Raw genomic sequence first — 14,026 nt, 5'->3', positions numbered from 1 at the left:
TTTATGCAACTTACTCTTTGCTAGGTTGATTCCATAATGTCTTTACTTTAGGGTTATATCAGCATTCTCTACATTATTAAGGTTTCATGGTACCCTCCCCCAATGGCTCCTTTATACCACTCTCATTAAAAAAAAAGAGGCCAGACAGTAACAGAACTGTTTTATCTGTATACGTGAATTTGTACTGTTATGAATTCTCCTAGTTTGAGAAATCGAGGGTAGCATGACTCACTGACTTTTAAGAAGGTTAAGATTTCATATTTATAGAATATGCATTAGTTAGCATTCTTTCCAAATTTCATGTTGAAAGCTTAGTAAAATGATACCTAGTTATAGAGATTTGAAATTAGGAATATATAAAAATAAACAGTAGATATATGTGTTTATAATATTCTTCATTTATCGCACATAAATACACATTATATACCATGTATTTATTTTTGTAAGTTGTTCTTTCTTGTGTCAAAGATCCTTTTAAGAGTTTTGAAACTTGTATTTACTAAAAGTAGTGACTCAACAAAGCAGAAACGAAAATAGCTTACAAGATGTTCTTTACCTTCTCGTGTGATTGTCAACAGTTTATGCTTATTGCAAACCAAACAAATAAGAATTTAGTTTATTGGTTTAAACGAAATATATTTTCATCAAATATATGTAGAATATTTACATTGTAATATCCTTAAATTTCTTTATTACAATTTGACATTGATGAACATGTGCTGTAAACATCACTCTTTCAACATTTGTAATTAAGAAGCCAGGCAGTGATTATAATTTCTTAAACTGGATTATTATCTAAGCTAAATAGCTGATAGAATTTTATCTTGAAACTTTTTGAAACAAAACTTAATTATCAGAATATATATACTTGTCCCTGAAACGCAAAATCCTTTCCTCATGGATTTGCATCTGTGCTGTCTGTACTCGTGATACAGTGCAGAACATACATCATCTTTCCATGAGTGTTTCTATACTTCATCTACATTATTACCCATGTGTTGGGAAGATATACATAAGCACTGTTTTCTCATTGACAGTGGTGCTGTTAATTTTGCTATGAATTCTGAAGTCAGTGTTAATTCTGATACTATTGTTTCTATAAATATTGGAAATTGTATCTGTTTGGAAGTCTTCCCATGCAGTCTGGCTATCGCAAGTAAGGAAATCCTATAGCTGCATTGACATAATTCATTGTTCAATGTATGCAGATTATTGATGCCACACTGTCTGTTGGTGTCTTTGACAGGTTTCTCACTCATGCAGATACTCAAGTTTCAGTACACCTGCCTGTTTTTTGGATCTTGAATAAGATGGTAATTTTTTTTCTGGACCTATTTATCTTAGTGTCTAAGGAACCAAATTTGTAAATTAGCCTTGCTTCTGATTAAGCTCACATTTTACATACAGGGGGTCTTCTGGAGGGATTATCTCTTATTTCACATCTTTCTTCTCAAATTCTTCACCTTCAGATCAATTATTGGGGGAGATGTTGTGTGGTATTAACTGCTTTGACTCATTATTGTTTTTCTGCCCTACATGTTATAGTTTCCCTGAGTTTGAAACTTTATTTCTTCAGTGCAATTATCAGTAACAAGCTACTCTCATTTTCCTTATTATATTAGAAAAGACTAAATTTGTGCATTGTACTTTTCCTTGACTGCAGCTCTCATTCTTGGCTTTTATATGTTTTTTGATACATAGTACTTGTCTTCCACCAAAACTTCTGTTGAACTCGAAAGAGCTTTTCTTGCATCATTTTCCATTTGCAGGAATTTCACCTGAATTTATTTCCCATTCTGGAAAAGCACACCAGTAAGAGCTGATTATGGTTTTGGCCTTTTGACTGTCTTATGGTCATCATTCTTTAAGACAACCAGTAAATACTGTTCATACTCTGGATTTTCTCTTTTCATTTACTTTGTAGTCACCATTTGTGGTTTGTACTTATTCTTTACAAGTGTGGTTAAACACAGAAGTAAGTTAGATGGGTCTTCTTGAACCACTCAGTGACACTAAAATGCTCTGGATAATGTTTGGATGGGTCATCTGCTGTGATCATTTGTACATTTGCAAGATCCTTGACTTTAGAATACTTTTGTTCATTGGATACTTCAGTATGACTTTTTTCTTTTTTCTTCATGCTCTTTCTCTTCACACATTGTCTTTTCTTCTTTCTAATCCAATTTGTTTGCAACTTTTGGATCATAAAATCTCAAATATCCTTCAGAAATGGCAGTGAAACTATTATATTATTATTATTATTCACATATTTACTTCTATTTGTTTATTTCCCAAGAAATCAGGGAATTTGGAGACCTATAAACCTGTTTAAGAGTCAATCAACACCTGGAGTCATTTCAAAATATAAATACAAGATTATGCACATTTTTTCATTATGGTCATTGGATGATAGAGGTGAACATACAAGATGCCTTTCTGCATATCCCAATTCATCTGTCATTAGTCCATTTTTATATTTTTATCCATCTGATATTAATCTATCAACTTTTCTTATTGAAGCTTGAACATTCGTTTTTCATACTTATTTTTGATTTATAATACTTCAAAGCTGGATATTATGATGTCCTTTGTCTGAGAAGACAGATTTTCCTCTAGAGTAACTTGATTGTTTGCCCACTTTTGTTGGCTCTCTTCCATGATGGTTATCAGTTCTGTTAGATAAATCAGGAGTTGGTGCAATCCCTCAACAAATTGCTTGTTTATTGAATTTTTCGTTTCATAGTCATTAATTATCAATTTCCATAGCTGTTTTCAGAGTTGCCTTATCTACCAGTTTCAGATGCCACAGAAATCATCAATCTTTTTTGCTCTATTCTTCAAGTAGGACATGTTCCAAGCTTTCCATCTTCAATAATCTCAACTTCCAAGACTCATATATGCAACTTAAGTAAAGTCTTGTATTTCTTGGATTCTTCCACAACTGAACTCACAGTGACTTGTTTGGTAAATCATTTATCATAAAAAAAAATCTCTTTTATTCCTTGCATCACACAGATTACCCTACATCCATGTACCTTGTTTTCTTTGAAAGCCTTATACTTGTACTCAGAAAGTGCTTTTTTATCAGAACCTTGGACTGCAAGAGAAAGTTAATTTTTTAATCTTTTGTGTTATTTACCTTTTCTAATCCTGATTTTTATTCTGTTCTTTGTCCAGTCAGTGATGTTTGCTGTTATCTCATCCTTACTGAATCTCTTAGGAAGGATTTAAAATGTTGTTTAAACCATATTATAAATTATTTTCTTTGACCTAGTTTGGGTCCTCCACTGGTAGAGTGGTAAGTCTACATATTTACAATGCTAAAATCAGGGGTTCAATTTCCCTTGGTTGACTCAGCAGATAGTCTGATGTAGCTTTGCTATAAGAAAACACACACACATCTATTTTGACAAATTGGTTTGTGCGGTTGATCCATCTTGTTTATTGTGATGTTGTAAAACACTTTAAAAGTGAAATTTGGATCACATATCACTAAATTTTCCTTTTCACAATGTCTTTGGTTACATTATTCTATAAAGGATATCTTGTAGCTGGCCTTTGTACAACATTGAATATGTTCTTGAAGTCCACTTATATCTCATTTCTGCCTTTTCAACTTCATATTTTTTTGTGTCTAGCTGTGGTTCTTCAAACCAGGTAGAATCCATACAACATTAGTTAATTATTGTGTATTACGTGCTTATTTATCATTTGGCCCACATCTCTGTTATATATGGCATCCCAGATATTTCTATACCACCAGATATTCTTGTTGACAATTCTAGGGGTTTATGAAGTTAATAAGTAATTTTGTTTTATAAAATAAATTATGAATTGTGGTCTCTTTCTTTATAATATAAAATTCTGTTAGATATCTTTGCATTTGGCCTGGTATGGCCAAATGTTTAAGGTGGTTGACTCATAATCTATGAGTCATTGGTTCGAATCCCTGTTCCTTCAAATATGCTTGTCCTTTTAGTCATTGAAGCATTATATGGGATGGATGGTGAATCCCACTATTTTTGGTAAAAGAGTAACCCAAGAGTTGGCAGTGGGTGGTGACAACCAGCTGCCTTCTTTCTAGTCTTTCACTACTAAATTATGGGCGACTAGTACAGATAGCTCTTGCACAGCTTTGTGAAAAATTCAAAACGAAAAACACCTTTGCATTTTTTCCAAAAAATATTCCATCCTGTTTCCAGAGCTCCACAAGAAAATGTCCTCTGGAAGTGGACATAAGTTACTATCTGATGGCTAATGATGAAATGACAATTAGCTTTCCCATCTTGAAATGAGCATCTTCGTGTTAAATTTGAGACACTGGAAATGAAATGCATATTTTCCATATGATGACTAATAGCTCTAACCAAAATGAGGCCCCTAGTGGCACAGTGGTATGTCTACAAACTTATGCCACTAGAAACCTGGTTTCAGTACTCTTGGTGGGCAGAACACAGATGATCCTTTGTTTAGCTTTGTGCTTAATAACATACAGCAATAACAATATGAAGTTAATGTAATATCTTTAATTTTTGATTTTCTCTCAACCATCATTGTTGTTCCAATTGCATTGTCCTTGACTTCTTTAATCAGTCTTTGGATTCTCCTTGATCTTCATAATTCTCTTTGTATATTCAATGATTAGCCTGGCTTTTGCTGCATAAGATATGTGTGGCAGGGATGGATTATCCCCCAGTAGTTTATCCAGTCATTAGTTATTACTGGTTCTTCATCTCTAAAGAATTTTCTACAACAAGTAGAGGGTATAATTTTGTAAACTAACCAGACTTAACTGTTGTGCCATCATCTGTGCAACTCTTGATAAGTTCTGTTATTGCCACCCAACCTCTATTTACATATATACCCTATTAGTGGGTATTCAGGGTCAGGAAGTTTCCTGTTGAGAAGAATACCTGTGGATACTTATTTCTAGATTACATTTCCACCTTTATCCACACAAATAGAAAAATAACTTATATAAGGTAAGAATGGAGAATTCTGGGTAAGTTGATTTTTTTTTTGTGTGTGTGTGTGTCCAAGAACATTCAGGACCTAAAGTTATATGGTTGTTGACAGCCTTAAAACAAAGTGACAAGAAAAGTATTTTAGTATTTCAAAGGTAAATACATATTTGAAATTTAGTTTAATTCTAAAAATGTAAAATTCTTTCTTCAAATAATTCTGTGAACATGTATGAAAATTAAGCTGTTTGACTAATAGATAAATTATTTTTTAGACTTTTCTGTTTTATGAATCATATTTTTTCATGTAGGAAAAGGAAGATTCTCTTGAAGAATCTGGTTGTTTATATGTGAATAATTGTCTTTTGTTGCTGATGAATATTCTTCATATTCCTGACAAAGAGGACACTGTCAATTATGGGATTGATGATAGTACATTCCACGAATTGCACAACATGCAAAACAAGCTTGTGTGGTAAGATAACTTTGTTGTATTGTTTATGACTTGAATTTTCAATCAAAGAAACCATTCTAATACTACTTTAAAGCTATTAAAATTAACTTCAGAAATTATCAGACAATATAACTAAGTATGTAGTATTTTAGAATATTAATTCAATAAAGAATTTCATAATTTTAAGTTGTGTTTAACATTGTTTCAGAGTTATTTTAACATACAATATAGAAGTAAGGGAAATATATTTGGTGGATTGATTCCCAAACAAAGCTTTCTAGTATTACCTTTTTTTAAAAATTCTCAATGTATTTGTAAACTGCTTGTGCTATCTACAATGTGAACTGCCTAGCAGCCTGGTCAAATTTGCACTAGCTTCTAGTCTACAAGGAAGTAAAACTCATACACCCATCAAATATCAATCCCATGCCAAACACAGTAGTGACCATACATAAATCTGGTTCCTCAGATCTATCGTGCCATTTTTTGGTTTAGTCTTTGCAAGTTCTGTCAGTAGAGATGGTCAAGAAAAGCTCAATGAACTTTATTTACTTCTGTAAAATAGCTAAGAGAAGTAACTGCCTGTAGCAAACTCTGTTGTGAATACTTCTATTATTCTGTGCAAGAAAAATATACTGGCTAATCCCCTAAACTCCCATCATTGTGGCTGAGCACTACTTGAGAAGCAAGCTCTTTTGACACTTTTTTTTTCAGATTAACAAATCAAATCCTTTATCAGAGTATATTTTATAGTATTCTAACTTGAATACCAAAAATCGTGACACCCTTGTGTAGTCCACTAAATCCCTTACATACAATATAATTGACCTACAAACTTTGATTCCAAAGGAATTTGTTATTGTTTCTTTATGATTCCCTTCCAGTGTAACTATGATACAGATTTCGTCTTTATATTTAAAATATATTGTTTTATAACATACCAACTATTCATTTCTAGTTTACTTTGGTTTTCTAATGCTTAATATACACAGAGCTTTTTGCCATACTAGCTTTCTTATATCACTGAAGGGCACTGAAATAGAAGTGTAGTGAAAATGACATGTTCCTTTGTTTTATAATTTTCTCAAGAAATGTTTCAAACCAGATGGAATTTAGCAGCAAAACGAAAATTTATAATAACTCATTATAAAACTTTACATATGATAACATAATTTGAAAAAACTTAGTTTTACACATAATGAATAGAAGTATTTTTAGTTGAAAACCTAATTACATCTCAGTTTGTGCTATAACACTTTATTCTATTGTTTTATTAAGAGCCAGTTTCTATGTGACTAAAGATATGTTTAACTGCAATTTATTTGTTCTTCCTCAGTCAAGAATAATGATAGTGTACTCATCCTGAGCATAAATTAACTTTTAAATTGAAAATTAGTTATGCCATTGGCTTATTATGGCATTGTTAACATTGCTTGTAAAAACTTTGTAAAACAAAAAAAAAACAAAAATGTTTTGGTCACTGGTGTTTTTTTGTCTGTAAGCCAAACCTGTAATAGGAGCTTTAAGAATGAATACAAGAAAATGGAAGACCCAGACAATTACCCTGGAAATGCATACTAACAATTCCCAAGGGGATAAAGGCATCACTCATGCTGGATAGAACAGATACTGTGTAGTTTACATCATTATAACTCTAGTTTCACTATTTAAGTTATTAAATTACATCAGATAGAGAGATTAAGTTGACTAACGTAATTGACATTTCAGATATTGTAGCTCCTCTACACCTCTGCCATTTACAGCTGTCTTTACTGTATACTTCAAAATTCGATCCTTACCACAATATCACAGCTAGGGTTACATTTTCCTTCATCAGTGGGCCATGCTTTTTCAGAATAGATGGTCTGCCATTGTTCCTTTTGGCCTTTGTATCCATGTGCAGTTGGATAAATTGGGTCTGTCTTTGCTGTATCTACTGATCAGCCCATTCCATCATGATTTATTATGTGACCTTTTTTTGAATCGTCTGAAGAAGGCAGATACTCCTGATTGGAAGTACTGTCTTCTATTTGCTCAACATCTTTTGAACCATCCTTCCCTTCCTATTTATACAGAAGGTTCAAAATCAGGTGACTCTGTGGGCTCTACCATGGTTTGTTGTGGTTCAATGGTTGCACACAGAATCCCATCTACAGTTTTTGTGTTTACTGCCAAATTGTACATTATTTCCCTTGTCCTGGGTCATGTAGAAGCTATGCATTACATGAACCATACTATTCATACTGACTCGTTTAGCTCTCTACAGGGCTTGGAATCACTTCACGTTAGTCCTTCAAAACTCACTGGCTTATTTCTCTTTAACATCTACTTCTATCCATAGGTATTCATAGGAACAACCTCACTGACTTTGCAGCTAAGCTGGCTGCTCTGATGCTATCACTGCTGTACCTGTTCCTTACATGGACTATAGTCCTATATTCAAGGCTCAACTCAGTACCAACTGGCAGTCAACTTGAAGTGAGCAACGTGAAAACAAACCTTTCCAGATAAAACATTCTACTGGACTTTGGCCATCTTATTTCCATAAAAATCAAAAGGAGAAATCTGTCCTAACTAAACTACTCATTGGTCACAGATTTTTTAAATTGTAATTTTTTTTATTTTATCTGGGAATGATGCATCAGTGTGTGGTCTGTGTGATACTTAAGTCACAATATCCCACATTTTACTGTCATGCTGTCATTATGGCTGTGAGTGACAGCAGTATTTTAGATATCTTTTTACCATAGGTTCATCCCCAACGTTAGACAGTGTCATTGGCAATGGTGACACTGTCCACCTCACTAATGTTTTTAAATTTTTAAAGGCAATTGGCCTTTTTAATTCTACTTAAATTTTTCTAGCTGTTTAAAGTTTATTTGATTTTACATTGATTTTTTTTTACATTTTATAACGATTTTATTTTATTTTTAACTGTTGTTTAATGCAGACAACCTAGTTGCTTTGTGCCAATAAATGCCAACCAACCATCCAACCAACCAGATATTGAAGATGCAGTCAAAATTTCATTTGGATGGGTTAGAAATATAAATTATAGTGCTCATATGTCACAAAATTTATTGATCAATATAAAGAAGAAATCAAATAATGTATTAACCAAGTTGTGGCCATTTAAATCTCACAAACTTGGCTCAGTAGAAACTCAGGGAATTAGATGTACACTACCCATACAAGTACAAACAATTGTTTGAAGGGCAAGAATCTTTGTTATGATAGCACTGCACAGCAAAACTAAAATATTATGTACACTGCAAGGTTTGATGAAGATTTTGCCAGTGACAGCACATAATGAAACTGATTTCAGAAATATGAAAATAAACTTGTGCTAGTAAATAACATTCATGATTTTTCAATGCCAATGGTTAAATATTGAACAAAAATACTCTGTTTGACAGTTTCTGAGAACTGTCAGGAATCTTTGCCATACACCTAAAAATAGTAAACCATTCCCAATAGGCCATTAAATTTGATCAAGTGTCTCATTACATCATAGCGTATACATGATGACTTGTATGCTTTCTATTGTTTCTTTATTTTATCTATACAGTTTCTCTGTGGAATCTCAGCACCTACTAAAAAACACGACCATACAGTTTGTTATTAAGCTCAGAATTTTTTGCTGTTTTTACATTAATACAAGTGTGCATGTTTTGAATTCAGAACATCATATAATACTTTTATCAGTTCAAGTATACTCCAGTACATTAACATATATATATTTAGTGTTTTGTGATCATGTGCATTACTTGTCTGGAGTTTTGTTTGATTCATGATATTTTCATGACCATAAGGTACATTAAAAGCTTTTAATGCTTTCTTCACATCTTATGTCATTGTACAGTTGACATAAATACCATTGACTCAAAGGACGTAGCACAATCAACAAATTTCATAATATTAGTCGAAACATGAAACAATAATCCTTTTTTCTTTTGTGCCAGTTGTCTCGTATGTTAATTATAAAGCTTTAAAAGATTAGATGTTGCAAAATTTTGTAAATTGAGAACTTAAAAGTAAGGTATAAATAGTGCTGGTGTGTTATTACATACATTCAAGACATTTCTCATTTATGTAGTGTGTGACAATAATTACTAAAACTTTGAAAATTTATCTGAAACTTATACTTACATTTTATTAGTCTTCTATAAATTGAAAGTGTTTGTTTTTAGACTACTAAAACTATACTGAAAATATTTTCTTCAGGAACTTGTTTGTTCAAGGATTGGATGAGACACTGCTGTTACTAATAAACAACAAACACAAGGTATGCATCACAAATGTTTAATATTTGTGTTTTAGTTATAATTAAATTAAAAGAATCCTTCTTATGCATTTTTATAAATTATGTTGAAAACGTTTCAATACATGTATTTACCTTCTGTAATTCTTCTTTGTTATAAAAACAAATCTGGGTTTATTGTGTACACCACCTATGAATGTACAGACAATTAGATACTAATATAACAGATAAGTAACCAGTAAAATAAGTGGGTTATATAAATATAGTAAACAAACCTAAACCACACTTTTTTATTTTTGTTCAAAGAATTTTGTAAATGCATTTTGATATGTTTGCATAGGTCATTGACTTCTGGAGACCTTACATGGCACAATTTACATTGTTTTATTAATATTTTTCTTTAAAACCATTACATTTCAATCTTGTTTAGCTTCACACAGTAACCTCTCATTTATTACCTCTGCCACTGAGGGTGAGTGAAAGCTACATTTTCATCCCTGTTTGTTTGTCAACAAGATTTCACAGAAATGGCTGGATGGAGTTTGACAAAAGTTGGTATACATTTGGACTATGATCCAATATAGAAGTAATTAGTGTTTGGAGGGTCAAGATCATGAATATAATAACAAAAATCACTGTCTGTTAACGTGGGTACAGATTTTCACACTATAGTTGTTCTTTAGCTCATTCAAAAAATGATAAAAATTATTGTATTTTGATGAAACCAGATGTACATGTGTATTATATCAGTCCTCAGTGGTTCTGCTAAAAATGGTTTCTATCTGTTGATAATGACAGACATGTAGACATGTTTTCCTATTGTTTGAGAGTCAAATATAATCAGTGCTATGTGGCAGACATATGTACTCCACTGAGTTCTTTGGTAGTGTTATGTGAACATTTCACATTTTAAGCAGTACTCATGTATAAAACATGTGCAGTACAAAGATAAAAAGTTTGTGCCATAGGAAGCAGTTTTTGATATAAATAGCATAAAATATGCATACTCTGCAACACGATTCAAAAGTATCTTTGATTCACAGAATACTGATCAAGCTCCTTCTTTAACACCAGTTATTTACACAGCCACTCTGAGATGGATGTGTACCTGGTAAAAACCCAGTTAGGACACTGGTATGTGTTACAAGAGCATATGTACTATGTTTGGTCCCACTAGCTTGTAAATGGAGGTATGAGCGCAGTTTCAAGAATGACACCCTCAAGAGCTTGAGGTGGGTGAGGAACACAAAATTCATTATCAGATTCATGTTTAGCAGGTCTCTAAACCTGCTTGGGTAACCTGGCTACTCTGAATGTACCTGCTAAGTTTAGTCCTTCTCAACCCAAAAATTATGAGTGAAGCTTGTGAATAAACATCCACAAACTCAAATGTAAATTAATATAAAATATGTTAACATGACTGAAGTATTCTATTAAACAATAAGCCTTGCCAGTTTTATTTGTTTAGGATAAATGCAAAGTAAATATAATGTTACATATAAATTGGATTAATAAAATTAAGAAATTGTTATCATTCATATTGTGATGTAGTATCACAAAAACATTTGATCTACAAGTGATGTTTTACCAGCATAAAGTGTATATATCGTAACAAAAGTAAAATGTCTTACGAATTTCAGTGAACATCAGTAAATCTGGAATATAATTTAACTGAATTTGGTGAAATGCTTTGGCTATTATCTCTTTTTATCGCCGTTAAATTTGATAATGAACATAAGCCTGCAAGCCTGAAATTATTTTCAAAGTTACATCAGGTAATTACTTTTCCTAAAAAGTTCTGAAAAAGAATCTTTGTAGAGATGCCTTATCTTCCTGAGCAAATTTTGTACATATGCTATGACATATTTGAGCTACAAAGCAATTTACACAAAATTACCATCATACTAATGTGGAAGTATAAATAAACATTTGTGGTAGAGCAAACACTTATCTTTCACATTTGATGTTTGGTTTTGCATTTTTATTTTGTTAAATGATGAACCTGTTACCCCAGAGAAATAAAAAAAACATTGTTCAAGGTTGTTCATTTTTATGCTTGTAATGGAATCTTGTTTAATTGTATTAATTATTTGTTTAATTTGAACCTTTGCTTATTTTCTTTCATTTAAAAAATGTTTTTAGCTGAAGTAGGCTAGTTAAGACAACTTTTGTACTTTCAGGAGTGTTTTATGAGTTTCAGTAATGTGTAATTGCCTTACTGAAAAGCAGCAATTAATTTTTTTATAATTATCAATGAAGTGTTGATCAACAAGAGACAGTATCATGTGACTGCCATACCTGCTGTAAAATTTATTGTATACATGCACAGCAGCATTAGAAGATTCAATTTGTAAAGCAGTACTGTGATTACTGAGAAAGTATAAAGAGTACTGTAATTTTCATGAATTACAGTTTGCCTGTATTCTGGCTAAAGCTGACTTGAGTGAGTTTTGCTTTACATATGTGTAATTGAGGTTAAATGTTTTTCATTCTCTTAATTGTTAACCATCAAATTAATTCTTCATACTGTACTTTTATGAACGTTTAAAATAATAGAAAAACAATAAATATTTCAGTGGAAATTTTATTATATTTAGAACTTGGATATAAATATGGCCTTTCTGTGTCAATTGAAACACTGCATTAAAACAAACAAGGAAACAAGTAATGAAGCATTTTACAGAGAAGGAGAGAAGGAAGTAAATATGGAGATGGCTAATACAGATCCTTCAAAAACAAGGCAAGAATTGTATTTGCATCATCCCTACATAATACTAATAATAGAACAGGCACACAGTGAAGTAAAATATGTTGAAATAAAAGTAGGTTAAATTCAGTTGTGATTGAATATTTATGTTGCTTTATGTTAATTCTTGCCTGTGTTATTATGTAGGAATGATGCAAATCCATCCCTCTTATTTTGTTTGCATTGTTTATGAAAGATTGATATTGACCATCCCTACATTTACTTCCTTTTTCTGAAAAGTTTCTTTACATATTTTTGTAATTCAATGTTTCAGTAGACATAGGATGGTTATATTTATAACCACGTTCTAAATGCAATGAGGTTCCAAGTATTGTTTATCTATTAATGGCTAGTAAATATTGTTTGCTTGGTACTCGAGTTTTTAAAGAACAACAAATGTTAGGTAAAAAAAAGCTACCTTCAGAGTGTAATGACAACATTCTGTACACTAGAATTATGATTTTTTTTCAAATTACTACTTGTTATTAATAATACTAATACAAGTGGATACTCTATTAGTACCTTTGTCACCTCAGTAAAATTGGTTGATACAATTTTTTTATTTTTGTGTTATCATGTAATAAAAAAAGAAGTAGAAGAAAAATAACAAGAAATTCAAACTTTTTGCAAACACTCCAAGTACTTGTGACATAGTCATTACATAGATATTGTAATAAAAGGAAACATTGTGTAGTATTGTAAACATCTGATTACTTATTCAAGAAGTATTTAAGAAACTATTTCAAAAACAATCAGAGCCATCCCTACATAGGCAGTTATACTGAGAGCTGATACATTTAATTATTTCTTTGAAATATATAGTGTAGTGCACGTAATTAGAAGATCCTAAACATTTTGACCCAATAAAATAAGTCCATCCAAAGTTATAGGCAAGTTTGTTTGTCTGTATGTAACACAGGTATGAAAGTTTTGCCTAGAGCTCTTAATTTTTATGCATTATATTACGTGTTACTTACAGCAAAAAATACTTATGCATTAAAACTTACAGTACAATATGAATGAAAATATATCATTCTTCTTTAAATCTTGAATTTTATTTTTCAGTGTATGATAAACAAACATAATTTTTCTGCTCTTTTGATGAGTGTAAAAGTAGATATTTTAACTATGATTTTTATTTTATTCAAAATACACTCATCAAAAGAGCAGAAAAATTGTTTGTTTATCATACACTGAAAAAATAAAATTCAATATTTTAACTATGATTTTTATTTTATTCAATTGAATTAGGTTCATGTAAGTGAAAAGTGCCTTGCATCAATTTTTTGTAACTTTCTTATTTCACCACATTGCTTCAGTTAACATTGTAAAAGACACTTTAATTTTGATACATATCTACAAACTTGCTGCCTTTTTTTAACAAGTTTGTTTTATATTAATGAAGAAAACTTCAAAGAATGTTGCAATGCTTGCATCTAGTCGTAGCTTTCACTATAAAATAACCATAAGGAATACACATTTTATTGAGAAAAATAATGGCATTTTAAATGTCTGTTCAAAGTTCAGATATCAAAATTCCTGAAAAAATGAAAACCTGAGTTGCACTACAGTTGAACCATTATTAAAAAATTTGCAGTACCAAT

At 31.5% G+C, this 14,026-nt stretch overlaps 1 protein-coding gene across 1 annotated transcript in view; it reads left to right on the top strand.

The window, feature by feature from the left end:
* Positions 1-14,026, top strand: part of LOC143226013 (protein timeless-like) — a 103,513-nt gene that overhangs the window by 28,207 nt on the left and 61,280 nt on the right. Inside the window, exons 6-7 of the mRNA XM_076456381.1 lie at positions 5,273-5,436; positions 9,640-9,700. Coding sequence (XP_076312496.1) covers positions 5,273-5,436; positions 9,640-9,700 — 225 coding nt within the window. The remainder of the gene's footprint in view (positions 1-5,272; positions 5,437-9,639; positions 9,701-14,026) is intronic.

Source organism: Tachypleus tridentatus, chromosome 9, assembly GCF_004210375.1.
Source record: "Tachypleus tridentatus isolate NWPU-2018 chromosome 9, ASM421037v1, whole genome shotgun sequence".
In the NCBI taxonomy this organism is placed as follows: Eukaryota; Metazoa; Arthropoda; class Merostomata; order Xiphosura; family Limulidae; genus Tachypleus; species Tachypleus tridentatus.
Note: the sequence above shows the minus strand (reverse complement) of the source record. Positions and strands in the feature narration are given on the sequence as shown.